The sequence below is a fragment of the Marmota marmota genome, unplaced genomic scaffold, assembly GCF_001458135.2.
Source record: "Marmota marmota marmota unplaced genomic scaffold, marMar, whole genome shotgun sequence".
Lineage (NCBI taxonomy): Eukaryota > Metazoa > Chordata > Mammalia > Rodentia > Sciuridae > Marmota > Marmota marmota.
This window is the reverse complement of record NW_026000019.1, coordinates 15,803,611-15,831,555: the sequence shown is the minus strand read 5'-3', so window position 1 is coordinate 15,831,555 and position 27,945 is coordinate 15,803,611. Positions and strand designations below refer to the sequence as shown.

The following is a 27,945-nucleotide window of genomic DNA, read 5'->3' as shown; positions in this document are numbered from 1 at the left end:
GGGGGATGTCGGCCGGCGAGTGGGTGTGGTCGGGACCGGACGCCGGGGGGGGGGTGGGGGCGCCGGTCCAGCGCCTGCGGCCGCCTCGACCTCCCCCGGGACTCACCCAGCACGAAGTACGGCAGCTCGGTGTTCTCCAGGTCGTCCACCACGACCATTTCTCCCGGGAAGTCGTTGCGCACCGAGAAGAGGAGCTTGGGTTCGGAGGCCGAGGGGCTGTGCATGATACTCAGGTCGTTCTCGCGCAGGAAGGGCAGCGCCGACACCGTGATGCTTTTGAGCTTGCACTCCAGCTCCTTGGATGGATCCACGTCGCCGGCGGCTGTGGCCAGCACCGCCGCCGGCCCCCAGCAGCAGGCGAGCAGGGCGCAGAGCCGGGCTAAAGCCATCTTGAGCCCCAGCCGCCTTCCTCCCAGCGCTGCGATGGTGGGGGAGGAAGCGAGCGGGGAGGGAGCGAGCGAGCGAGCGAGCGAGCGCGGGAGGCGGGGGAGGCTGGGGAGGGATGCAGAGCCGGGGAGCCTTGGTCCCCGGAACGAGGAGCCTCTGGCAGAGCGCTCGGTTCAAGCGCTGCTGTCCGGAGAGCCCGAGTTCTTTGTTTCCCGGAGCAGCTTATCTGGGAAAAGGAAAAAAGGGGGGAGAGGGCGAGAAAAAAGGGAAGGAAGGACGCTGGGAGGGAAGAGGAAGGGAGCTGAGGATTCTAGGGAATCAGGTCAGCCCCCAGCTGGCTGTCAGTGCTCCAGCCTCCTCCTCCTTTGCATCCCCCTGCACGAGCCACGCTCTCGGCTATTAACTATCTGTACCGCATTTTAAAAAATTCTTCTTTGCAATGCAAATTCTTCCCTGTCGCATTATCATCCAAATGCCTTGGGAAAGGCACACACCTTAAAGGGCGCTTCCGGGAGCAGGTGTGTGTGTGGTTGGTGGTGATGGGGTGGGGGGTTTCTTTCTAGATGCAAATTCCCTTAGTGATTTTATGCATGTAGGTTGTCCCATCCATATCTCTTTGTGCCCAATGTTAGTTGGATTTGTCCGTTGGATAAGCAAGTGCTAAGATAAATGCACACGTGTATATTTTTACTTAACATTAACTTTGCAAAGTAAAAAAAGAAATGTTATATTGACAGAGATAGATGGATAGATAGAGATACACAATAAAGAATAAAGTCAATGTGTCTCATACCGTTAAGCAGGAGAGCAGAACTTTCACTTTTAACTTTTGCCTCTTCCTTTCATTTCTGTCACAAATGTTATGTACAGTAACCAATAAAAAGATGATTTGGGAAATGCTATAGTTGATAGAAGAAGCAGACTTAGACCAAAGACATGTTGCAACTTTGGTTTTAAAGGATCCAGAAAAATAGAACAGATCTGGGAGAATATGTGAGAAAAATGGAAAAGCATCCTTAACAAGTGAAAAAAGCAATAAAAGAATACCCCTGAATGTGAGCCAGGTCAGTCCTAACTCATCAGGAGCAGAGCAGGGTAAATATTTAGCCCCCTGCCTAAGTATTCTAAGGAATAAGAATACCACCAAAAGCCCATGAAGATCTGTCTGCAGTCGAGTTGGGCAATGTTGCCTTTTAAAGATGCCAACAGTGTGCAGAAAACAGTGGTAGAAAAATGATATTTGTGTGGTAGAAAAGGGAAATGCTGGAATGTGATGTTTAACGGAACTTTCTTACACGTGATAACCAATAACTTGTTCAAAATTCTGTCCTGCCAACATTATTTCTTCAATGCTGATTTAAATACTATGTGCTATAAAGACTGTTAAGTGGAGTTCCCACATGAGTTTAATTCATCACCCTTTTCAGAGGACCTCTACTTTATAAACAATTACATCCTCGATCTACCTGCTACAAATTTATCAACATACATAAATGTGTGTCCTTTAATAGACAAAAAAGGTGTGCATTACATTTCACAAGGTTTATCTAGTTGAATAGTTGAATAGTTCAATCTAGTTGAATCAGCCATATTTAAGGTCACATTTAAGGAGTAAAAGATCTGTTTACCATGAAAAAAATAAACAAAAGTACTTCGATATAAGTTTAGTTTTTAAACTTGACATACCCCAAAATCAACCAAAGCTATATTGCCACTGAGCACTGCAAACTACTGCAAAAAAGATGAATCAGCCAACGACTTTTTAAAATTCATTCCCATCTTCATTCCTCTCCTAAGAAGAACATAGACTTCACGATTCCTTTTTTTCAACACTTTCTAGCATAAAAAAAAAATTTAAAAAGATATGAAGCATAGATAGGCAAGGTGATTTGCCATTGAATAGTCAGACTAATGCCAGGAAAACACACTTCATTCTAGAATGTGAGAAATGGCATGAAACTACCAGATGATCTACTACTTCCAATCTCTCATTAATGGATAAGGAAACTAACATGTGTGAGATGCTCTAAACATCAATCTGCTAATGTGGAGCTAAGACCCCAAACAAGATTTTATGGACCACAATAATTCATTCAGCAAACACTTGAGTGCCTTCCTTATCCTGGGCATTAGTCAAAGCATGGAGGAAGAGGCTAGGGTGTTGCTCAGTGGTAGAGTGCTTGCCTCGAATGTGTGAGTCACTGGGTTTGATTCTCAACACCATATATAAATAAAATAAAGGCCCGTCAGCAACTATACACACAAACACACACACACACACACACACACACACACACACACATATATATTTAAAGCATGGGGGAAGTAATACCCCTCCTGCTTTTGAGTAGTATGTAATTTATTCTCATTTTGAAATCCTTTCTAACTTCCTGAAGAACCTTGAGTCATGTTAGAAAATGAAAGTGAATTATTTGGGGTTGATGTCTAGTCTTTTAAAAAATCTATACCAAGTTGGAAATAGTTGAAAATTGGTATCTCAAGCCTTTTGATGCCTTTCTCTCTATGGAACAGTCATGGGAGAAAGCTGTGTAAATAAAAAGCATATTTTCCCAGGGCACTTTATTCCTGTAAGAATGGGTATAATGACATGTGGTCTCCTCTTTGAGAAAGAAACATCTAGAGATGGGGGTAGAGATTGCAGTTCACAGAGACCATATCTACAGAGTGACCCTTTGCATTTTAAATCATGCGGGCCACGTGTGTACCCATCTCAGTCATCGCCTTTATGTTGAAGCAACCTGATCTAGTGAAACCACAGACATGGGTTCAAGTCTCCATATTTGCAGGTGAGTTTGGACCATTTTTATCTTCAGTTTCTTCATCAATAAAAGGAGATCACTCGTCTCTGCCCACTTCACCAGCCACAGATAATAAATACACAAATATTTATATTATTTGTAGCATTATAAGGTAGCAAGTCCTATTATCTCCAATCCTGACTTTTCTCCTGAAGCCCTACTTCCTATATTTAAATGGCAGTGGCTGCTGCTCCTTGAATCTTACAGAAACCTTTCATTGCTTTTCCTGCTATCAACCAATTCTATACAGGTACGAGGTTGATCTTCATGAAATCTTGTTCTCATCATGACATTCTTTTCCCTACAGGTTAAAGTTCAAACACGATGTTTGGAAATTTGAAGACTCTTCTAAATTCCACACTATTTATTCCTCTAGACGGATTGCTCACTGCACTGTTATCTCTTCCCGCGTTCTCAGTGTACTCATGCACACATGTGTTCACATGCATGCACACGTACACACACATCAAAGTAAAGCCCAGTTCCTATTTTCACTTCTTCCACGTGTTCTGTACACCTAGAAGATAACACTTTTCATCCATCAGAGCATCCCATCCCCTCAGACCTATCTCCAGCCTCCCCTCCACAGGGTGACCTTCCACCTCTTCCTTTTCTCATAGCTCCACTCACTGAGCACTTAGCCACATGCATCTGCAAAAGGAGAAGGACCATGTCCAAATTGCATGTCTTGTCTCTGAATATACTGTTTTGTATTTTGCAATATTTTATTTGGAAAATAGAAATAATAGTGCATAAATTAGGGTAGTCATAAGGAGGAAATGTGAGTATGTTTGTATGCAGAGGACCTGACACAATAGTGTTAGCTCTTTGCCATCATCACCTTATTATACTATTTGAGACAGAAAATAGAATTCAGAGTTGTCTTCACAAGATTTTCTCCAGTGTAGAAACCAACAGTCAATTAAGTGACTTACACTCATTGGTGTTTACCTACAATTAATAATGACATATGTACACACACTAAAGGATAAGTACAGGTTTGCTAATAATAGACAAAAATGGAAACAACCCATACACTCATCAATAGGAGAATGGATAAATGTCATATAATCATGCAATGGATTACTTACACAATTTTTTTAATGCAATTTCATAAATTAATCTCCCTGATGTAAGGATGAGTGAAAGAAACAAGACACAGAAGAATTTACACACTAAGATTCTTGAATTATGAAATTCAAGGGCAGGTAACATTAACCTTTGGCGATGGAAGTCAGAATAATATTATCTCCGGGCCCGGGGTGGGGGGTGGGGTGAGGACTTACCAAGAAGGGTCCGTAGTGTGCTTCCTGAGATGCTGGAAATTATGTGGGTAGTGGTTACACCAATAAATATATAGGCAAACACTCATCAAACTATATTCTACCAGAATTTTCTAATGTGATCTTACTCCATTACATTCTTGTTAAATGGTTTGGGATACCATAGGAGAAGGAAGCATAGATAAATCTTCTTTCTTGTTTTTGTGCCTTCCAACTCCACCCACTTCTGTCCTCAAAAGATCTCAGAATCTTTCATTTTCTTTTCACGGATATTGATAATCATTTGTCCAACCACTGCTCCATTTACCCACTCCATTACACTGTTTTACAAGAATGCCAAAGTCCTATGTCACCACTTGGAACAAGTTCAGTGCACCCGTACCCCTAGACATCACAGGAGTAAATGCCATAGGTTGGGCAGCAATGGATTTAGACTTTCACTGATTCACTTAGATATTTTATCCTAGAAGAAGATCACCCTTCCCTGGCATATTTTGTAACTTCAGTAAACATACCTGCAGTATGTCAGAGGAGGAAATACAGGTGAAAGTCAGGAGTGGTGAGAATGAGGGTATGCATGTGAGAGACGCTATTTCTCACCTTCCTCATTCATTCAGAACACCTATTCTAGCAGAATTTTCTACTGTGTATCTTAATACATACTCTTTAGCTAATCCAGTTGTATGCTACTTTGACACTAAACCTCTGAATTCTTATGTATGTTTTTTTCTGATTATTTACAAAATAATCTCTGGTGTTGTTCTCCATTCAAGGAAACTAAGTTGAGAGATTTATCTCCTTTTATGACTGTATATTCTTTCCCCCACATTTCCACCATCCTCTGACTGAATCTGAATCCCCCAAATCCCTTTGCCAGTTTCAAGCCCCAGCTCCTCTGCTGAATTGGATTATTCTTCAACAAGGACTCTCCCATGCTCTTGCCCAAATGCAGTGTAGTATGCCAGTCAGTTTTGCACCTTCATTAGGACATCAAAAATACAGAATTCACACCCTTCAGTGCAAAGTTAATGTTCTCTTCCTTTACTCTCTTCTGCCCCTTCCTCTGACTCTCCCCCCTCCCACCCTCTGGCTCTTTTCCTCTCAATTCACAAGCTCAGCAGCAGCACCTGCTTCACAGAGACAAGGCTGCCCCTGTTCTGATTCCTCTAAGTTTTCCTTTAAAACCAAGTCCCTCTTCCTGACACACACTGAAGTGAAAGGGAACACACAGAAGGAAAACACCACCGGCACACCGGCAAAACAATTCGTTTTTTTTTTTTTTTTAATGTCTCCCTAGAACCCTGAAGTTATTCTTTCCTTTGTCTTCACAGTCGTGGTGTGGGGGCAGGATGTTTCTTAATTTAGCTGTCCAGCATCTCTGTTTCTCTCTCTAGCCATCTTGAGGGGTTCCTGCTATCTTTTGCCATTCTCTCCGTGTGTGTGTGTGTGTGTGTGTGTGTGTGTGTGTTTACTATTTCTCACTTGGGGGCTCACTTCTAATTAAGTAACTCAGGAAGCTGAAATACACAAAACAACCAAATGAAACCCGAGATTAGAAGGAAAATGGGTCCCCATCTCTGGGAGTTCTGGTTAAGCAAGCAAACAAAATGGGCTGGGACAAATGATGATTATAACTCGGGAAGATTAGGAGAAAATGTAATTAGCTCCCCAGCTATTTCTTGTTTCGCAGCCTTCTTAGACTATCCAAACTTGATCCCCACCCCAGCCCCAGACCCAGCCGTTGAATTTATCTGAGGCTTCCTTATCGGTGCCAAAAAGTCCCTGCTGCAAAACCGGGAGGGTTAACCCCGAGCCGTACCCCAGGCTGCCAACAAACCAGAGGAGCTAGCCTCTGGGGCTCAGAGCCCGCCCCTGCCAGGCCGCCCAGCCAATGGGCACCTGTGGGGAGTGTGTCGCTGCGTCCTATTGGCTGCCGACCTACATGCAGAAGAAAAAAAGAGAGAGGCAGGCCAGGCAGCATTGTTATCTTAAGACACTCATCTGGTGTCTGAGTCTGCAGGTGACACTGCCTAGGTACGGAGCGCGGGCTGGGAGCGGGGACGCGCCGGGCTGCAGCCCTGGGATGGAATCCGCCCGCCTCGCCAGCTGTTCGCGGCTCCTTGGGCAGCGCCTCCGCTGAGCTCGGAGGACCGGGAGAGCGCTTGTCCAGGGCTATGCACCTGCGGGGCGCTCCGAGGGCGCCGGTAGGTCTGCAGGCGGCCGGGGAAGCAGTGGAGCCGGAGGAACGATCTTTGCCCCAGTCTAAGGCTCTGATTCTGGATGACAGAGAGGGCGGGTGAGTCTTTTTAGAGTTGGAAAGAAGGCAAGACCTTGGATCTTTCTCGGTAGAGGGACAGGTGACTCCCCCAGCTGGGTTTTCCACTTTCCTCACCTCTCCCACCCCGCGTGTCCCCAGCCCAGCGCCAAAGCCTCACTTCAAAGATGCTTTGGGCGACTGGGATCCTTGCTGCTCAGCGGGAAGGCAGCAGGCAAGTGGTCTAGCGGCGGCGGCGGCAGGGGCGGCAACAGCAAAGCGAAGAGCAAGAGAATTTGAAAAGAGACATCCGCTCCCTCTCACACGCTGAGGGGGAGGCATTCGCGTTTCCCAAAACGAGACGGAGCCACAAGAAATCATGAAGTAAAAACTTTGGAGAGCTGCCACTAGAGATGTTGCACGAAAATCTGGAATCTTTTAGGAGTCTCCTCCCAGTCGTTGGAGATTTGGGGAGCAGCTGATACTGCAAGGAGGGCTCTTGCAAAGATTCAAGGTAACAGTGCAGGGATTTCGCGATTTTTCTCTATCTCCTCTTCATTGCCCTTTTGGTGTATGCATTGGTGAGGGATCGGCTTGCCCTCCTATAACCCTCGTGCCCTGGCGCCTGACAGTTGTAGGCAGAGAGGGTGATGATTCCGCGTCTCCTAGTTCTATCTTGTGGAGCTGAGCAGTGGACTTGAGGGGATAGCTGGAGATCGCTCTGATTTTGTCTCCTGGTGTTGCATGGCTGTCACACAGCTTGGGCACTCTGCCTGACCTATATTGCTTTTGCTTGGTTTAAGTCCTCAAAGTTAGTTCAACTCCCATTAGCTTCAGAAAATCCAATCGGGCTGCATAATTGCAGAAGATGACGAGGGCTTTTGCCTGCTGTGCAGATGCTGAACTGAACTGTATGAGGTTCACTATATTTGGGGAAGACCCTAAGGCACCGAGATCCTAATGCACAGTACATCTGTTTCCACATGTTCCTAGAGCCCTGTAGCATTTCTTTAGAGGCTAGTCGCTCTCCCATGCACTTCAACTGGGGGAGGGCAGTTCCAAAGAGTGAATCCTCTAGGGTGCAAATAGTGTCTCCAGGGTGGGGGTAGAAGCCCCATTGATTGAGTTGAGCAGGGCAGAGCACTGGAGACACTAGGGGAGAATATTCCTGTGCAGAAAGGGAGATGTGCTGGTATCATCAAGCAGATATCTCTCCCCGTTTCTGTGATCATCTGGGTATACAGCCCAACACTGCCTGTAGCATGTGTGTGTGTGTGTGTGTGTGCGCGCGCGCGCGCGCGCACGCGCACGCACTTGTGTTCACAGCTATCTGTAGGAAGCTGGCTACCCACAGGAGAAGCAAGCGTGCACAGTGCCGAACCCAGCCACGGGTGCCCAGAGTGTTCCTGCCTACTAGGAGAATGAACTTGTGAGCTGCTATTCTAGCCCAGAGGAGTTTTCTCCTCCCCAAGCAGTTCCTCTTCATGGTACATATTTATCCAGGGTATATAGACCTAAGCCAAATATTAACTAAAAATCAAGCTAATGCACTGTAACGTGATTCAACAGACCCCTCTGTAAAGAACGGTGTGTGTGCTCTTCCTAGCCTTGGGAACAGGGTGCCCTGAGTAGGAGCAAATATTTTGTTATAAGGATAATGATTATAAAAGGCCATGCTTGTAGCCAGGCAATCTGGGCCTTATCCAACAGGCACAATGATATGTCAGCACAGACCAATCACAATCAGAAAGCTAAAACATATATTGTAAGTCAATTATTTCTGCCCCTGTCCTTCTCCAGTGGTGTGCATGTTGAAGTGACTCTCTGATCGTGCTCACTGGAAGACATGCAATGCCAGTATTAACCAAGCAGCTGAAATATTTTACCAGATCCCCTGGGGGGCAGTCTGATGACCTCAGGCAACAGCAGAGGGTGCTGAAGTTTGTGTTTCTGTCTTGACTTCACACAGTTGTATGTATGTTGTTTGTTTAAGGCACAACTCCAAAGTTCCCTTTCCCCTGCCGCCAATAAGTTGCTGTGCAGCACAGAGGGCATGACCAAGCAATGCTGCCCCAGTGATCCTGTGCTGTCTGTACCATAGCTGCATCTGCTCTGGGAAAAGATGCATGCTTTGCTTCTTTGAGGAGGGATGTGATGTGAAAAGATGCAGCTCATGGGTACTGAGGAATGTTGGAAGACCAGGAAGCAAATGTCAGACCATAGTCTTCCCTGCTGGAGAGCAGCTGGCTCCAAAGGTCTGACAGCGGGCTGCAGCCAGGGAGAAGACAGAAACATTCTTGACTCTTGCTTCCCTCTACTCACCCAAAATGGAGCTGGCTCCCCCCACCCCCAAAGGAGTGGTGTGTGCTGCAGTATGGGCATAAGAAAGGAGGTGAGGAGGAAATGGCTAGGGAGGGTAGGAGGTTCCTGCTCTGCTACATTGGTCTTGTCTCAAGGATGGGAATCATCTTCTGTCCATGGCCCTCAAGATCCTTTTCTGGGTGTTACTTCCTGGCCTCCTGACAGGTTGTTTACTGAGTGAGGCCAGAGGGCACAGAGTGTCCCTGCGTCATCAGCTCCTCCAGATCCCCTTTCCCAAGGCACAGGCTAGCCCCTGGGGAGAATCGCATAAGTGAGATCCCCTCTGAGAGGGTGCTCCAAAATCCCTCTCCAGCTCACAAACAAGAGGTAATCTGGAGGGACTGGAGACATCTGCATGGGCACTTTCTGCTGACTGAGATGCTTAGTGTTGAGGTTTTCTGGTTAGTGTTTATCAGAACCCTGTGCAGTGTGCTTTTGGTGATTCGACTCTTTCTTTTGGAAAATAAGACCCTGTATACATTTTATAAAGGCATCCTTTTCCGAAGGGCAGGGAGCATTTTACAGAGCTCCTGTAATTCATACTCACGTGGCTTATTGTCTTGTTTATGTCTGGTTAGTCTAAGAAGGAGAACTAGAATGATTTTAGCCTTCTTCTTGGAAAAGGAAGGGGAAAGAACCTCAAAAAAGAGGACCACTTTAGTTTGGGTCACACAGCAATTAAGGGAAATCATGGAATGAGATCTGAGTCTTATTGCTCCTAAACCAACCCAACCTCCATCAGCTTCAGGAAGATTTTGGTCTTAGTAGTTGCTGTCTGATTCGGTTGTTTTTTTGTACTTTTCAAGCGTGGGAAGATGCTGCAACCCAAGGTTCCTCCTCTGGTACTGACCTAAGGGTAGTGAGGGATAAAAGTTTTAAAAGCCTTTGCCCTCAATGATCTTCCATTCTGGTTAGGGAAGCAGGCTTACATCCGGGAACAGGTAAATGATGATATAAGTTCTAAACAGCAGTTCAATACAGGAGGGGCTGAGAGGCTGATCTAAATAATCTGCAATTGATTTGTACAGATAATGAGAGCTATCAGTGTTCAAAGGAGGGAGAGTTTGAGCTGAGCCATGGGGATGGGGTGAGATTAGTTTGGATGGGGAGAGCAGGGGAGTTGAGTTCCAGCTGAAGGGAACACCAAGCACAGCACAGCGGAGTTAGCTGGAAACTCTACCAATTCCTTGGGGTTGGCCCTGGATCACCTCTCCCCTGGCAACCTGGAAATACTATAAATCTGGTTTCATTATTTTGAACATATATTGGCCTAGGGGAAGTTGCCTGAGGATCTGAAAAGAGGGCTCTGAAATGCTAGGTATCTCATGAGGCACTGAGAATGACCTGTCCTTTCACACAGCCTCAAGTCGGAGTCACATGCAATGAGGAAAACATGGCTCAAGGTCAGAAAGCTTATCAACCTCATATCCAAAAATTTGAGTAAGGATACTGGGGGAAAGCAGACAGTTTCAAGAAAACATGAGAAAACCTCATGTTTTAGAACCAGAATATCTTAAGAGAGAGCTTTGATTTTCTTCCATTTCCTATTTCCCCACCCAAATGTTCCTCTTGGGGTTTACTTGGAGTCGGCAAAATGCCAAAGCCCTTAGGCATTTAGCATTGAGCAGAAGATTTTCAATCTTAAGATTCTTGAGCATGCCCATGTACATAACCTCTTGTCTCCCCTTCTCTTTCCCTTTTAATAAAACATATGCAGTAGCAGTCACAAAGGAAGAGACCACAAAAAAGCAAGAGGGGGTGGGGTGTGGTACTGCCCACAGCTGTACCACGGGCTACTGTTAGTGCTCAGCTGAGCAGGAGAGGGGAGAGGCAGTCGGCCCAGCCTGGTCAGCCCAGGGAAGGGCCAAGGGCCGCCCACCAGCAGAAGGCTGGGCCTGCCAGCTACACATGCGCTCCAGCAGTGGGCTTCTCTCCTGGGGGAAGGTCAAGGTGAAGTGTGGTCCCTGCGAGAGGGCTGCTAACAACCACCCAACTCACTGGTCTTCACATGTTTTGAGACATGTATCCAGGCTGCATGTCACTGTTCCATGGCCCCATTCCTGCATTAGAGGGAGTTCACATGCTGCACAAGAGTAAAATGACTTGCCTAAAGTCACAGCAAAACTTCTCTGAGGTCAAGCGGGAAATCCCCAGGAACCCAGTCTGTTTGTGTGCTTTGCCTCTGGAGTTCATTCTGGGAACAGGTCTCCAGGGACATTTACTTGCTCTTGAAAATCCAGCCTTAGCCCTTGATTCCTGTATTAAATGACCATGCAGCTGGACTCTGGGTATGCCCTTTCTTCTTTATTCTTCAGAAGCATCCACTGCCATCTGTAGGGGAGGAGATGAAGGTCCAGGAGGGTGGCTGTGTGGTCAGTGATTGTGAATTTAAGCGTATTCTATTTATGAGAGAAGGAACGGGCAGATCAGTTAGGCTTCAGCCTCAGAGCTGCAGTGAACTGGGCTCATCTGACCAATTAGGGGCAGGTTGGTCCCTCTTCAATTGCCTCTCTGCCATGCAGAAGGAAGGAAGTAGCGTCATCACAGCATGATCAGTTCAATAGCCAGTTCCACCATTCCTTGTACAGAAACTCACCATGCAGATTCATCCTGAATGCTGGACTGAGCCAACGCAGCAGGGAATTTATACCCCAGGTCTGAGCTTAACATGTCATAACAGCCCGGTATGGTAGCCACTAGCCACAGCTGGCCCTTGAGCATGTGAAATGTGTGCTATCAATATAAAATACACATTGGATTCTGAATATTAATTTTAAAAGGAAATGTAAAAGATCTCATGGATAATTTTTCATGTTGATTACATATTCTGGTTATATCATGTGAAATGAAATATATTAGGGTTGGTTTCACCCATATATTTTTTTTAATTTTTAATGTGGCTACCAGAAAAGTTAAACTTATATGTGTGGCTGGCCTTATATTTCTTTTGGACAGTGCTGGTCCAGGCCCTGCAGAATAGTGACAAGTTAATGGGAGAAGGGGCAGAGGCCTGAGACAGAAGGAGCCAGAGACATGAGAAGAGAGAAAACATGGAGGGAGGGGTCAAGAGCAGCCCAGGGGAGCCTCTGGGCATGTATTTCTGAAATTTAAAGTCAAGGAGGGCACCAATGATTTACACATACCTATATTTGTTTGAGGAGGGACCTCACTAACCGTGACTCAGCCCAAATCCCTTACAAAGCATTGCCACTCTCCATTCCTGTGCAAAGGATGAGGAGCTGGGAGGCCTGCTGATTGTATCCTAATATTTTTGAGTCTCTTCCTGACAGTGGAAATAACTAAGCCACTGATGTTTATAGTGGGGATCAGCTGGGTGTGTTTGATTATCAAATCCCCTTCTTCTTTCTCAGTTCTACCATATTAGGATCATGCCTGGGAGAGGTTTTCCTTTTTCAAACGGGACATGTTGATAGTGTGATGGGGGGAAAGAAAAGGCACCGCTATGTTTGAAAGATTCTTTCATCAAATTATCGGTAAGAAGAAAGGGGAGAAGTCATCGTTATGGAATATCATTTAATAATTACAGATTTGAATATTGTAAATCATCTGTTGTCATTATGTCATCACTGCTAGTTACTGCAAGAAGGTTTGGCCATGACTAGAACTCCTTATATTTTCTCAACATTTTATAATTCACTGATGTTTTTTTCATAAGCCACATTTCACCTGCTTCTCAACAATACCCCTGCAGGGCAGTTATTATTTCCATTCAAGGATTTCCATGATCTGCCCCCACATTACCTGAGTGACTGTGTTTTCTAATCCTTCTCTTTACATGCTCTTTGTACAGTGTTGTTTAATCACAAAGATCTTCTTAGAGTTCTTAAATGTTAACCACGAAAAAGAGATTATCATTTCCTCTCTGAACCCCACTTTCGGTGCCTATAAAAATCAAGACAATAATGCCCCATCTCTCAAAGGTTTGTTCTAAGTGTTAAATGAGACAAAATACAGAAGGTGCCAAACACAGCTCTGGCACATTGTAGATGCCAAATAATGCCACCCCTTACCTACTTTAGGTCTCCTTCTTTGGGCACCTCCAAGGTTACAACATCCAAGGCTAGAATCAGTGAGCACCGTCCACACCCCTGCCCAGTCCTTTCCCCAGATTCCCTGCTGTGGCCAATGGCACAACCAGACCTCCAGAGGCATCATTAAGCATATGTGGTCCAACCTCCATATTCCTTCCCACCCTCCCCCGCCAATCCATGGCCAGGATTGGACAAGCTGCACTTGGGCTCCCTCTCCCTTCCTGCCACTCTTGGAGGCTGGCTCTTGTCCCTTCTTGCCTGGACCTTCCCAGTGTTTGGTCTCCGTGCTTCCTGTCTTGAAGGCTTCTGGGTTCAATTCTCCTCCCTGCAGCCAGTACCATCTTGCAAAATGGTACTTCTGATCGAGCTTCTCCTGTCTTTGTAACTGCCTGGTGACTCCTCACTATTGTCAGAATGAAATCCCGATTTCTGAGCCTGACCAACAGGACCTCCGTCGAGAGCTGGTCCCACAGCCTCTCTGTGCTCACTCTCCTGCCTGTGCTTCTCCCTGCAGTCACGCGACATGACAGGCAGCAGCTCACACTCTGGGGCCCTTAGATGTGCCTCCTTGTGTTCCTGCAGAACCTTCCCCTGCCCTGGTCTCCGCTTCCTGAAGGGTTTCCAAGCTTCAAGACTCTGTAACTATGGCCTCCTCTGAGAAGGCGTCTCTGAGGCTCTGGGACAGAACTGACTGCCTCCCCCTTTGTACTCCCACACGCCTCGCTCCGACTCCGCTTCTGCACTGTTCTCACCATGGCGTAATGAGTTGTTTATGTGGCTCTCTCCTGTACTAAGCGCAGGGGTTGAATCAGATTGGGGTTCTAAGACAGATTTCTCAGGAAATATTTATTGTGTCTATCATTATGAGTGTGTGCTGCATCCTATTCTTCAGCACGGGGGAATTCAGCAGAGAACAACACAGATCAAAGTCCTGCCACCGAATTGTTTCCATTCTAGAGGGAAGATAGGCTGATAGCCACGGTGAGAATGGTTATTTCCGACACTGATGATAGTAGCCAACACATGCAGAGTACCTGTGTGTCAGGCACTGTACCCAAGACTTCACACACACTGACTTATCCTAACCATCTCGTAAGTGAAGCAGGTTTGCCATTCCCACTTCATAGATGGTAAGTTGGAAGTTCAGAGAGATTGCACAATTTGCCCAAGGTCACATGGCTAGTAAATAGGGGAGCTGGTGTTCTAGACAAGTTTAGATACTGAGTCCTTATTTTTTATTTCCCAGGTATCCAGAAAACAAAGCACATAGGTAAATAAACAAATGAGATAATTTCAGGAAGCGATAGTGGAGAGCATGAAATAAAACCGGAGAATGCGCTTGAGGCACTGGCCAGGGAAACTGAAAGCAGGGAGGTAACACTGAAGTTGAGACATGATTTGCCACTTAAGGAAAGTAGGTAGGGCTGAACCTAACCCCAGATAGGGCTTAGCCTGGGACTTGAAGGGGAGAAGTCATGCATTCTGTGTAACTGGGGCTCTAGGTGCTGCGGTGCCCCTCTCACCCTGCAGGTCCCAGGTCTGCCCAGGGTGACCTGGGGCAGGAGCAGAGAGTTTGAAGGTCTCAAACCTCTCCCTCAGCATTCCCCTTGTGCCTCCTGTGCTTCTGGGGCAAGACTTGTCTCCCAAGGTGTCCAGTTGGCTGTTCTTGACAAGGGCAAAAGGTGTGGGCACGCGCGCGCGCGCGCGCACACACACACACACACACACGCTCGGCTTTGCTGAACCACTTTATTTTACTTCTCTCTTGTGAATGACGTGTCACTCAGAACCATAGAGAAGTGACAGGCACAGCAAAAGGGCTGGAGCCAACCCAGAGGCAGGGGAAAAGGGGAAAAGAAAATTGTTTTTTAGCAAGATGAGAAGTGAGTTGGATTGGAGGGAGAGAAAGGAATCTAGCCAGGCAGGGGCAGGCAGAGGGGACGCGGAGGAGAGCTTGCTGGGTGGCGCTTTGCTCTATGACTTTCCATGTAGTGCACACATGGGCACACAGACATGAAGGCATATTCACACACATGTGCACACCACACGTGGACCCAGAGAGACCTACATCTATAGCTTCTCTATGAATATTTCTCATAACAAAAGTTAAAGAGATGATTTAGAGCCAGGCCCCATGGCACATGCCTATAACCCCAGTGACTCAGGAGGCAGAGCAGGAAGATCACCAAGTTCAAGGGCAGCCTCAGCAATTTTGTAAGACTCAACAACTTAGCAGGACCCTGTATCAAAATAGAAAATAAAAAAGGGTTGGGGATGTGGTTCAGTGGTAAAGCACCTCTGGGTTCAATCCCGGGTATCAAAGAAAAAGAGAAAAAAAAGAAATTCTAAGTAATTTAGAGAGCAGATAAAGCTTAGATGGAACAAGTTCATATATATTTAAAATACATTCAAAGCCTTCTTCATAATAAAAATTGTACTAGGCTTGGTTTAACTTGTACTATCTCATTTAATTTTTATTTCAACCTTATAAAGTAAGTATCACTCCTGTTCTGCTGATGGAAAATGAGGACTGCAAGACTAGAGGTTTTTCAGACTCAGGACGCTGGGAAACTCTTAAGAGCCAGCCAGCCGGGGAGAAAAGATCCCTGAATTCTGGGGCAGATAAATTTGGACTTCCATCTTGTCTTGGTCCTTTTTCAGGTCGTGTGACCTTAGCTATACTACATACTCTCTTTGAGCTTCACTATCTCCATGTAATTGTTTTGGAGACAATGATGGAAAAATTTCAGCAAAGTACCTGCCCCATATTGAGCATTCAGTCAGTCAGTGGTAGCTGCTGTTTTTGTACCCCAGAAGTATGAGCACTAGTGAGATATGCAGTTCCATGGAGAGCAATGATGAATCCAGCCATGGTCGCTGAGAGGTGGGTAGTGGCCTCAGTATGTCGGAGGCCAGTGAAGGGGCACTTCCTGCGAACTGCTGCCTCATGCCAGGTACCATGCTAATTGCTTCCCAGGTACTGCCTCACTTAATCATAGCGCAAATCCTCTAAGGTGTGTTCCTACCTCTGTTGACACATAAGAAAATTAAGGTTTAAAGAGATGAGATGGCCTCACAGCTTGGATGTGGCCAGAGCTCAGATCTGACCCCAGATCTATCAGATACAAAGGCTATGATCTTCAACCTTGAGTTCTGCAATGTGGCCACTGTCTAAGTTCACATCCAGGGGAAAGGGCACCTTCTGTGGTCAAAGTAAAGGTGTCTGATCCAAAGTAAGGGTAGGTGCTCCACTTTCATCAGAACTGGGGAGAAACACTGTTAGGCCCTGAAGGAATTCCCGGGAGCACGCCACATGGGTTGGTGCATGTTCAGAGACTCCACAACGTTTCTGGTGCGATTCCTTACCCATCCTGGTTTCTTGGTACATGTGGGCTGAATATTTCAAGTGCCACCATTTCTGAATACAGGTATGCTCCATTTTCAAAAGAGCAGGGTTTTAAAACAGGTAAAATTAGAGATGAGTGTCCTTAGGCTTAGAAGAAAAGGTTTCCCTGAAATACACAAGAATATATTTGTAGTGGTTTTTAACCTTTCAAAAAGGCAGCAGAAGGCTTTAATCAATAAGCCCTTACCTAAAATCCCAATATATAATGCAGACACGTGTGAACCTCTATGGTTGGAGAGACTTGGGGTTCTGGGGTTCCAGACCTGTCCCTTCTGTTCCCCGACCACAAGTGCTGCCTCAGGCACTTGGAATGGAAAAGCTGCTCAAACACAAACAGAAAACCTCTGCACTGTAGAAGTCCTTTAAAAAGCAAGACTTGTGGTTAATTTAAAATAATAGGTGACATATTAAAATTGATCATAAAATAGAAATCCAGTCCAGTCACATCTATGCCTATGAGTGAAGGTCAAGTTACTGCTGTTTCCTCTTGCTTTCCATGATTGAAAATGTATGAAACTCCACACCTATGAGTGAACACCTGTAACGTGCCAGGGACTGTACCCCATGGAATGTGCTAGCATTCACTTCAAAAAACTCCCTAAAAAGTACAGGGTATCATTCCCATTTTGAAGATGAGAAAAATTAAGTATAGAGAAGTGGTCAATTATTAACAATCTCATTCTAGTTAGTGGAGCTAGGATTTAAACCCATGTCACAGAATGGACTAGAAAGCCCTAGTTCAACCCCCAACCATTGCAGCTTCACCAGTGGCTGGAGGTAATATCACCGCTCTCAGAGTTTCTTACAGACTTTTTCTCAGTATGCCTCACTTGTGAATTTTACTTCATGACTTCATTTTTACAGAGCACCCCGGTCCCCCAGGACCCAGGCTGTGTAGTCCCTCTTTCTGGTTTCTCCTCTTGCTCATCCTCAACCTCAGAGAGGGTCTGGCCATCAAGATCTATCCCCAGTGGCAGTAGGAGCTGGTGTTTGGGGGGACCCAGCCCTGTCGTCTTCGCCAGAGCCTCATGCAGAGGCCACCTGGCTGAGAGCACTGTAGTTCTTGTAGCTCGGAGAGGTGGCATCCTGGAAGAGTGGGATGGGGCTGCAGAGGATAGTCCTTGGAAACACCTTGAGGCATAGGGAGGCTTTGACAAGGACTGTGGGGCAGTTCATTTCTGCCTTCCCTGACTCTCGGTTCAGCCATTAAGTATACTATAAATCCGGAGGCGGGAGCAGGGCGGGTGGATGAGAGGTTCCGGTGGGTGATAGGGTCCTGGAAGGCGTCCTGCAAGCTCAGTCGCTCAGTCTCTTTCCACAGTCTTTTGCCCTCTGGGATTTGAGACCCGAGGGAAACAGAGCTAGGTCAGCATCCTCTTGAAGCCTTGGGGCACTGGAGACCCCTAGAGGCCAAAGGCTGTGTTACAAGCCCCCAGCCGCCCAGGCACTTGCTGGGGTTTGCTGGTACCTTTCCTAACCTTGTCGGTAGGCACACCTCCTGCAAGCTCAGGAGAGACAGGGGGCACCCTTGTGCAGCGTGTGTGCATGCCTATGCAGGAGTGGGGAGGGACAGCTGCATTTGTGGAAGCAGCCCCATCTGGGACTAAGCTGATAAGCCCTGCCTCTGTCCCTGCCACCCTACCTGGTCCCTTTGGTCCATGGCTGTCAGGATCTCACCTGACCCCTGCAGCAACCCAGAAACAGCCCCCCTGGGCAACTCCCCACTACCTTCATCAAGAAATTGTTCCCTTGGGGCCCTTCACACCTCTTGGTAACCTGATCAACTAATTTATGCTGAAATATTAATGACTAGTAATGATTTAATGTGCTGCCCTCCCAATTAACAGGCAAGCATTTCAAAGGAGAAATGCACAGATTTATTTTTAACCCAAAGAAGAGACCGATGTTTTTCCCTTTTGAGAGGAATCCTAGACCCTTCAAAATGAACAGGACAGCTGCCTGTTGAGTATATATGCTCCCTTAGCCCTGATCTTAGCAGGGTCTGGAGGCATCTGCAGGAGCACAAGTCAAATTTTCCAAAGAAGGCCCCCTCTAACCCCCAACTCTGAAAGATAACACCCATTAGCTTTGATTAGGAAGAGAAACCTGGAATACAGGAGTATTTTAAAGTCAATGCCATGTCCCTAGAAGTCTAAAGAATCTCCATTCATTTGTGAGATAATTTCTTCATTGAGAGAAGAGGTGCAGATATGATTACCTGCGTTCAAGTCTTAGGCGGGCTCCGCTGTGCACTAGCTGTGTGATCTTGCCAGATTGCTTTGGAAGCCTCGGTGCCCACATCTGCAAAATGGATATAGTAAAACTCACGTCGCAAGATCATTTGAGGCATGAAGTGAAATATTGCAAGTGTAGCATTTATCACAACATTATGAAGAATACTTAGTGACAGTTCTTTTTCTTAAACTTATTTTTATTATTTTTGCCCTAACTCAAACTTCTAGTGTAGGGCAGCATACAAATGCTTGTTTATTTATTATTTAAAAGCAGGTGAAGCAAGCCAGCCTCTTAGGCGTGGTTGGTTTGGTAATGAACTAGATTTCTTTCCAGGTGACGGCACTGTTTGACATTTTCTTCTGCCCTCTGCTTGGTTTCTTTAAATGTATCTCACAAATTCAGTGAGTGAAATAGGTTTGGCAGTGACTTAGAAAGACTTAATGCATTTTGGAAAGAAAAAAAAAATAAAAGCCCTAACAAAAACTGGTTTGTTTTTGTGATATATGGTTCATGTGATATGACAAAAATCCATTTTTATGCCTAGGAAAATTGGCTAATTTTAAAACAGTTGACACATGCCATATGCATATAGAGTAATGATAGATTTTGCTCAGGCAAACAACAGAAGAACACAGGGCCAGAAATATCTCTGTTAGGGTTGCAGTCAGTTAAATTCTTATTTGATGGCCGGCCTGCCCTTCATAGGAGAGGAGAGTGACACAGGAAATGGACTCTCAGTGGCCTCAGGTACTTGAGTTGGACATTTGATCATAAAAATACCATCTACTAAGCGTGGAACACAGACAGTATGCTTTCATGAAATGAGAAGAAAGAGCCTTAGGAACCCACCAGTGTATCAAGCTTTATGTGCAAGAAATTAGTCTGTAAAGATATTATCCGGATAGAATATGTGAATGTTGCAAAGGATAGGGAAGGGGTGAGCTACCCTGATTTGGGGTGACTTCTGAAATTTGATCACTTCTCCTATTGGAAACATGGATAATTTCTGAACTTTAAATATTATTTGTAAATATTATTTATTTATATACTTCTGCTCTCCAGGGATGCATAAGTCATGCTGAACAGGGAATCCCAAGTATTTTCAACACTGCTGCTAAAGGGCAAAAAGGTCACATATGAAAATAAGAGGCTCCAAAGATTGCACATAAAATAAGAAGTGCTTATGAGAAGTTTAAGACAGAGACAAAGGCTCTATTATCTTCATATTTTTCCTGCAGATCCCATCCCACTTTTAGTTCTAAGCACACGTGGACCAGAATCCCAGCCCCTTGTGGGATAGTGGTGGGCAATCTTCTTGACTCAAAGCCTTTTGTATTTTATTTCTTTCAAGGTATGATTTAATTAAGGAAAAAGGGGGAAAAAAGCTGAATATCTTAAAGGAGGGTTTATGGTTAGGTCTGCAGGACTCAGCAGTTTGACATTCTAATCCTGTTATTTCTCACCTTACACCAAACAGAGTCAGCAGGGTTGAGTTTCTTTCTTCCCATAATTCATCTAGTTATTAGGTTTTCCCTCCCCATACTCCTTACTCTCATCCTTCGTTTCATTGGACTTCTTTGTCTGGTTCCCTAGTGCACATTTTCCCTCCCCCTCAGGATACCAAAAAGCAAACAAACAAAACCAGTATCTTGGTGGTTCATTCCTGGCTGAGTCATCCAAAAGAGAAATTTTTCCTCTCCCTGCGTTGATTCCCAGAGTCAACCCGCTGTCTCCCTTGTGAACTTGACTACTAACGTGACTGCATGCCAGGTCCTAGGGCGATGTCCAGGCAGGAGGCTGAGTGGTGCACCTGGCTCCTTCTTCACTATTCAGACCTTGAAGGCAGGGGCTGAGTCCTGTTGGTCATTGTCTCCCCAGCTCCCTGACAGGGAAGACTTCTATGTTTATTAAATGCCAAACAAAAAATCCCCCAAACCTGACCATTGACTCCACCACACCCATTTTCATTAAAGTGTAGGTTACTGGGAAGTTAACAAGCATCTTTCCTGTAAGGATATTTAGTATTCAGGCTTCAAATTTATAGAATTGCAAAGTTAGAGAAGTGTTTCCTTTAAGGCAGTGGTTCTCAAAATTTAATGTGCACCTGGGGAGCTTATTAAAATGCAGAATCTGCAACCCCTCCTCCAAAGGATGTGATTCTGTGGGTCTTGTGTGTGATTCTGAAAACTGCATTTTAACAAGCAGATGATTTAAAAACAACACTTTGAGAAATACTGTTTTAAGGCAACCTGAATGAAATGTTACCCAAACTCAGTTTAGTAGAATGTGAGCATCCCTTAAGTGGTTAGAGGTTCTGAGACTAGAAAGTTGGGGAATATGGTACTCTTACCACCTCTCACCCATCCCTCATACACACCTGGAGGTTTACCATACACTTATCATGTTACATGGTCTGGAAAATTCCGCAATAGATACATTTTAGCCTTGTGTAACCAAATATGTCATATGTGTATGCACATGTTTGTGTGTGTATATGTGTGTGTGCATACTGAAACTTATATTTTATTGCCAAATACCCATTAAATATTAACAGATTTGGTGAGGAAAGCTCTACCTTTGGGAGTGAGCAGCACCTATAGGACAAGGATGGTATTGCAACCCAGCTGTATTATTCCTGTTAGTTTCAAAGGAGAAAAAGAGAATTGAGCAGAATGTGGAGTTGGGGCATCACTAACCATGGGGAGTATCTTATTGTTAAGACAGATAGCATTTATTAAGCATTTGCAAGCACTATTGTATGTTTTAAATTATGTGTTCTCAGAACAACCCTGTGAATCAGATGCTCATATTATCCTCATATCACTGAGAAAAAAAACTGAGATACAAAAAGGCTAATCATATGCTGATGATCATGGAGTCAGGAGCGGCACAATGGCATTTGAACCCAGGGAGGCTGCCTCAAGACCCCACCGTGTTCACTGCTCTACCAGGCAGTGTCTCTTCTGGTAGCAAGGTTCTGGGAATTATTGCCAGTGAGGAATGACAGGTCCTGGCAGACATAACCTGTTCAGGAGCCACGCTGTGTCAATGCCTGAAGATACTCTTCTGTACATGAGGACCCATAATCATTGCCCTTTATTCATCAGAGAATTTATTATAATGACTGCCTGAACCTCTGAAAGATTTTGCTAAACTTAAACACAAAATATGCTTAGCAAAACAAGCTGACAGGGGTGATTCATGAGTAGCAATTAGGTGCAGAATCTTATGCCTACCAAATCCCAAATTGGGTTGAAGATCTGGCTATCCTGCTGACACCTTGATATGGGATACAGAGCCTAGACCTTGTCACTCTACCCCACCCTCAATCTCCTCATTGCATCCCAGCACAAGAGGTGTCCCTGAAGGAGAAAGCTGGGCTGGAGGACATAATTGCAGTTTTGGCTTTGGCACATTATTTTACTTTTTTGGCCTTCAGTTTTCTAATATGAATACAAAAAGGGGAAAGGAGACATTCATGATAGCTGCATGATTATTACCCAAGTAGATGGCTTATCCCAATGTTTGCAACAGGGAAGGTGTTTGCCCTCTTGTGTACTGTTAGAGCCTAGAGATAAGATGGTTCCTTGGTAGTACCTTCAATGATATTAATGTAGAGGTAACCCAAGTTGAAGTTACAGCACTGGGGAGTGATGAGAGGGGATTGGGAAAGATACATCTTAGATTCCAGATCCTGGATCTCTCCCAAAATGTATGTGGGATATGGGTCACTGGGGCTTACAATCTAACCAGTATTCCTGGGAACTTTAATTTCCTCCTTCATAAAATAGGAATAATACCAGTCATTGGCATATCCTGATGGTAAACTGAGCCTTCTTCATTAATGAATGCTGGATGAGTGTCATGTGATAAGGAGGGAGAATTTTCAACCCCACAGGGCACCCATGTTCCACGCATCATTTTGGATGTTCTACAAATGTTAACTAAACAGCATGTCTGTCCCTAAATTGTTAGGGCAAGTGATTGGCAACTTTGCTGCTGGCCTGAGCTCACACAAATGGGAGAGGCAGGGACTGAACCCAGTCAGGTCTGCTGAACTCAAATTCCTAATTTTTCCCTCTCAACCTTTTAGAAAACTATGGGAAGGAGAATAATCCTTGGAAAGAGGTCTTAAAAATCATACTGGGATCTTTGGGGAACCACTCCACTCTTGTGCCCCAAGTTCTGTGGTTCCCCTAAGTTAACTTTTTCCTATTGTAGTCATTGTATCCAAACATTAATAGAAAATGCTCATGGTGCATCCAGGCTGCATCAGCCAGTAGCCCCAACAGTCCAGCTAGAGATATCTAGACTTGTCCTTGGCTATTTATTTCCCTTTCTGAATTTCTCTGGACCACTGAACCTCTCGAAGTGATTAAGATGGGCAGAAGATTCCTCCTTCCTAGACTAAGTACATACCCTTATCTAAATGAGTACTTGAGCTGTTTTTCCTTGGATCAGACCTCATGTGTCCTGAGCTCAGGGACATGAACAGAGTAGGGACAGAGCTTGCACCCTTGGACTTCACTTGAAGCCAAGACAATCAACTGGCAAGTAGCAGGAAAAGGGAAGTTCAGCTAATGCAGGCCTCATGGAGGTGCCTCCATCCCTCTTATGTGAAGCTCCATTCTTTCTGCTCTTAAGAGGCAAATGTTTTAGCTGGGTTTGGGGATGTGTGTCTGAAACCTCAGTTCCTTGGGAGGCCAAGGCAGGAGGATTGCAACTCTGAGACCAGCCTGGGTAACTTAGCAAGACTCTGTCTCAAAATGAAAAGATCTGGGAATATAGTGGTAGAGCACCCTAGATTCAATCTTCAGTGTGTGTGCGGAGGGGGGAATCTCCAGTGGTGGGGGCGCAAATGTTCTGTTTCACTTAATTGATCACATAGCAAGAGGTGAAGACCATGAACTCTGCCCAGGTTGGCCGATGTTGGTTGAAGCTGAGTGATGGCTGCACCATGGATCACTATAGGAAACTTTCTACTTTTGTAAATGTTTGGAAATGCTCTATAATTAAAAAGATTTAAAAATAATTCACAGATTCTGGAATGAAAGGCCCCAGGCTGACATTCCAGTATAAGCACTTTCTTGCCTTGTAAACGGGGCCAATGATTCAAGTTTTCTGAGACTCTCCTTTCTCGTCAATAAAGTGGAGTTAACATCTATCGCCGAGAATTATTTGGGAAATTAAATAAGATAGTGAAACAAGCTTAGCACCCACAGACAGGATACATGACAGCATCCTCCTTGCGGTTAGTATTGCTGTCTTGGTAGTTAGCATCATTGTGTGAGTTCCTTATCGCAGGTGCTGCAAGTTGCTTTCATTTTCAATCTACCATAGTTCAATTTTAAGCTCATATAATGAGAAAAGAAAATATTTATTGAGTTCCTTTGAAGTTCCAGGCACTTTCTAGGAGCTTAGGAAATAGCAATGAACAAAGGATAAAATTCCTGCCCTTGTGAAGCTTATATTTTAGTGGTGGTGGGAGACAAACAGCAAGCAACAACAACAACAACAAAAATAGAATAAATGAGTTGTATTTTTGTTAGAATGTAATAAGTTCTATAGGGTGAAAAATAGCAGGGACAATTAAAACACTTGACGAAGGTTGCAAGATGAAATGCCCTGGCCGGGGTCATGCCCAGTGAGGAGGAGATGTCTCGAAAAGATTAGATAAAGGTGGGGGTAGGGGCCTGTGGATATCTGGAGCATCCCCCCATGTGGGGAGCCAATACATTTAGTCTAGTAACTGCCCCGCTATGCTCCTTGATATCCATCCAACTCTGACGTTACCTCTTAACTTCTGAGGTTTTCTTGTGTTATTCCATTATAGACTCCTGGAGGGCTTAGTGCAGGTACTGTATTTTCCATTTCTGCTTGTTCACAGAGCTCCTGAGTCACTATTATGCATAGGTTAAGCACTCAGTGATTGTTTATAGAAAATAAACCCACACCTATTTTTCCTGGGAGTTATTTTTTTTAAAAGCAGAAACTGCACTTTACAGGTTTACAGTGAAACTCGCCTCTTTCACCCAGGCCTTTATGAAACGCTCACCTTCTCTGGGTTCTATTAGCTTACAGTTTTCAAGTAGCTAACTCAGGACAAACAGAAACTCATTGTAGAGAAAGCTGTAGCTCAGGAGGATCCTTGGAGAGGTGAAGAAGGCCAGGATGTAGGAAGATGAGCCAGAGACACAGTTGATGTCTTCAATAAAGCCCTGTCTGTGACAAAACATTTAAAAATCTTAATGCTATTAGGAATCGCAATTATACCTTGTGTACCCTTCATTGAAAGCCTGGTTAGGTTTAATTCCAAAGATCCAAACAAATGACCAAAGACTGCTAGTGAGAAAGCTCAAGACAAGACCTCCTGTGTTTCCTTATGATACAGTCAACAAGACTTTTGGCCATGGAGTCACCTACAGGTACACCTGCTTGTGAACAAGGGCCTCCTGGTAATGAGGTCCTTCAGTAACCAAACCTCCCCGAGAAGAGTTCAAGACAGCCCTGCCTCTGGCCACGCCTCTGTGAATGTTGGAGCAAAGGGGCAGAGTGAAGAGCCACAGCCAACAGTGGTAAATGACCTCGAGGATGGTAAACTGCCTTCTGGTCAGTTATGGATCCAAGCTATCAGAGGTACTAATCTGTCGCCCTTAACACCGGCCTGCCCTGTCTGGAGCTGAAGAATCTTTTGATCTTTTACCTCAAGCGGTTGTGTCAATACAAAAGCTTCTCAACTTGGGAACAAGGGAACAGTGATCATTATTTTCAACAGAGGCCTCTGCACTGAGATGCTTTGTCCTCATAGAGCAGGATGGAGTAATACATTGTAGAGTGGCCACTCTCCAGAGAGACGCACACAAAAGCAGGACGTCTATCTCCCGTCTCCTAAGGCAAACTCATGAATAAACCATCTTCACATTAAGTCATGTGTGTAAATAATTTAAGATGGGCTTGTGAGGGGAAGGAAGGGAGGATCTGTGGGACCCACCATCAGTGAGCTCTCAGACAAGATCTGGGGGAGTCCCTGGAGCCTGGTCACAGGCGGCGTATCTAGAAGGTCCAGATGAGCAGAAACCCCAATTCCTCTCATCGTCCTCCTTTCTGGAACTCAGTTAACAATGGACAGGGTCTGATGAAACTAGGGTTTCCTCGGACCATCCCCATCTTTTCTCTTTGGCGAGGCCAACTCCCAACCAGCATGACTGGGGCCATGTCTCCTCCAAGGGCAAGGGTGCTCCGTGTCTTCCCGTGTGGGAGAACCCAGCAGAGATCTCTCAAGTCTTTCCATTGAGAAGCTGCAAAAACACCCAGAGAGGAGCTGCTCTCCTCGTTTCTGATTGTGTCTCTCTCCTCACTCACTTCTCCTCACCAGGCTGGAGTGATGTGACATTTAAAAAATGTCTTTTCAAGTCTATTTACCCATCTGTCGCCCAGAGCAGTCCCCATCCCTCAATCTTTTTCTCCTCCACATGTATTTCAAGCGCGGCTCTTTCTGCTTATGCCACACTTCTCTCCAATCTCTTTCCCTTGTTCTTTGTCAGCCAGCAAAAATCTCCCTCTTCCCATCCCCAAAACAGCCTACATACCATCTGTCGGGGTTGGCAGGCTCCTCCTGTGCTCTCCTCTCCTTCTTCCTCTGGTGGGAGTTGGTAAAGAAAAGCATGTGGGTCCCCCTTTGAAGCAGCGATAGGCACAGTAGGCCCTTCTGGTAATTCTTCTTCACCGATGGACCATGGTTCTACAGGATGGGAAGTGAACTTTGGGGTCACAGAATGCAGCCTAGAACCAGGTAATGTGACAACAGTGCTCTATTGTTAAGAGAACAGACTCCAGTTTCCGTTTTGGGCTCCATGGGTCCTATGACTCATGTAACAGACCTAACCCTACTCATGCAGAAAATATAGATGATCACGTCTCTTCCTCATGGGTCACAGTCAGGATTAAATGAGATAATTCAGCCCTTAACATGGTTTCCTGGCCCCCAAATCGGAGCTGTTTTTATGGAGCTTGGTAACAGGTGGCATATCTAGAAGGTCCAACTGAGCAGAAACCCCAATTCCTCTCACGGTCCTTCTTTCTGGAACTCAGTTAACAATGGACAGGGTTTGATGAAGTTCAAATGAATGGGCTAAAGCCTAATATCTCCCTCAATAGCCAAGAGAAGTATCCCAACACCTTCGTATTTTAGAGGGACCTGTCTGTGTCATTAAGGGTCCAGAGAGCATCGTCCTTCTAAGGAAGTATGATAATTCCATTGACTTCTCAGTCACAGGACACTAGTTTACAAATCCAGAATCTCACTGCTAAAAAGTCCTGTCTTAATTGAAAACGTGGTAATTTGTGCAAAGAGCATATGGGGGCTGGATTTCAACAGGGCAGCCAGGGCTTGGGCCAGGAAGGCTTTTTAATGGCAAACTGTTCCCTAGTCTTCTTCCTCTAGGAAATGTACTGCTTAAGACATCTCAAACTAAACTAGAAAAAATCCTGGAGAATATTAGGGATGAGAACAAACTCCAGTAGCCCTTGGGGACATAGAACTTCATGGCCAGCAGTCCCATTCCATATCTGGCTCGTTTGATTCATGTGTCCTTCTAATGTGTACAGAAGAAAATTAGAATGGAAACACCAAAAATATAGTTTTCCAGCTGCAGAATTTAAAACTAGAAATGTACAGTGATTGGATCTATTTACAAAGATCAGATCTATTTTCTGTGTTGTAGAAATAAAATATTTCTTCTTATATTTTCCTTAATACGAATCTTGGTTTAACCTAACATTAGAAAAATAAAAGATGATAATGAAGACCATATTTCTTTCAAATGGGTTTAAAAGTGGCATCAATCAATGGGAATAATGAAAATAATGGGAAACAACTTTTAAGTGTGAAGTTCATGTTCACAGTAGAGCAATTATTCCAATAATTGCTCTGCTATAAGCAGACATAATAGGGGTCTCCTGCAACTCTCACTTCCTCTCATTACCTCCCATATATGGTGCAGAATCCTCATCAATCTTCTAAAGTTAAAAGTGTTCTGATTTGAACCTCCTTTAACGTGGGAAGGGATGACCTTTTGCAGTGGAGATGAGAACTGGGCTCCTTCAGGAGATCTCACCAGCCCTCTCAGTGTGCTGGTGCATGCCCATT

General features: G+C 45.0%; 2 protein-coding genes across 17 annotated transcripts in view; one reads left to right on the top strand and one right to left on the bottom strand.

Annotated features, from left to right (window-relative positions):
• Astn1 (astrotactin 1) overlaps positions 1-736 on the bottom strand; it is a 283,974-nt gene extending 283,238 nt beyond the window's left edge. For 3 of the 11 annotated variants that reach the window (XR_007349995.1, XR_007349996.1, XM_048809973.1), the window contains exon 1: positions 107-731. Coding sequence is in view for 9 of the 11 variants with exons in the window: in XM_048809973.1 (XP_048665930.1) it covers positions 107-389 (283 nt within the window). In the remaining 2 variants the exon portion in view is untranslated. Of the gene's footprint in view, positions 1-106 lie in introns of all 11 variants that reach the window. The other 8 variants (XM_048809981.1, XM_048809979.1, XM_048809982.1 and 5 more) reach the window with 7 other exon arrangements.
• Brinp2 (BMP/retinoic acid inducible neural specific 2) overlaps positions 1-27,945 on the top strand; it is a 103,037-nt gene that overhangs the window by 449 nt on the left and 74,643 nt on the right. Inside the window, exons 1-2 of one of the 6 annotated variants that reach the window (XM_048809984.1) lie at positions 6,462-6,785; positions 6,906-7,257. The exons of 3 other annotated variants lie outside the window; for them this stretch is intronic. The gene's annotated coding sequence lies outside the window, so the exon portion shown is untranslated. Of the gene's footprint in view, positions 1-6,460; positions 7,258-27,945 lie in introns of those variants that run through there. 2 more of the 6 variants (XM_048809986.1, XM_015491779.2) reach the window with 2 other exon arrangements.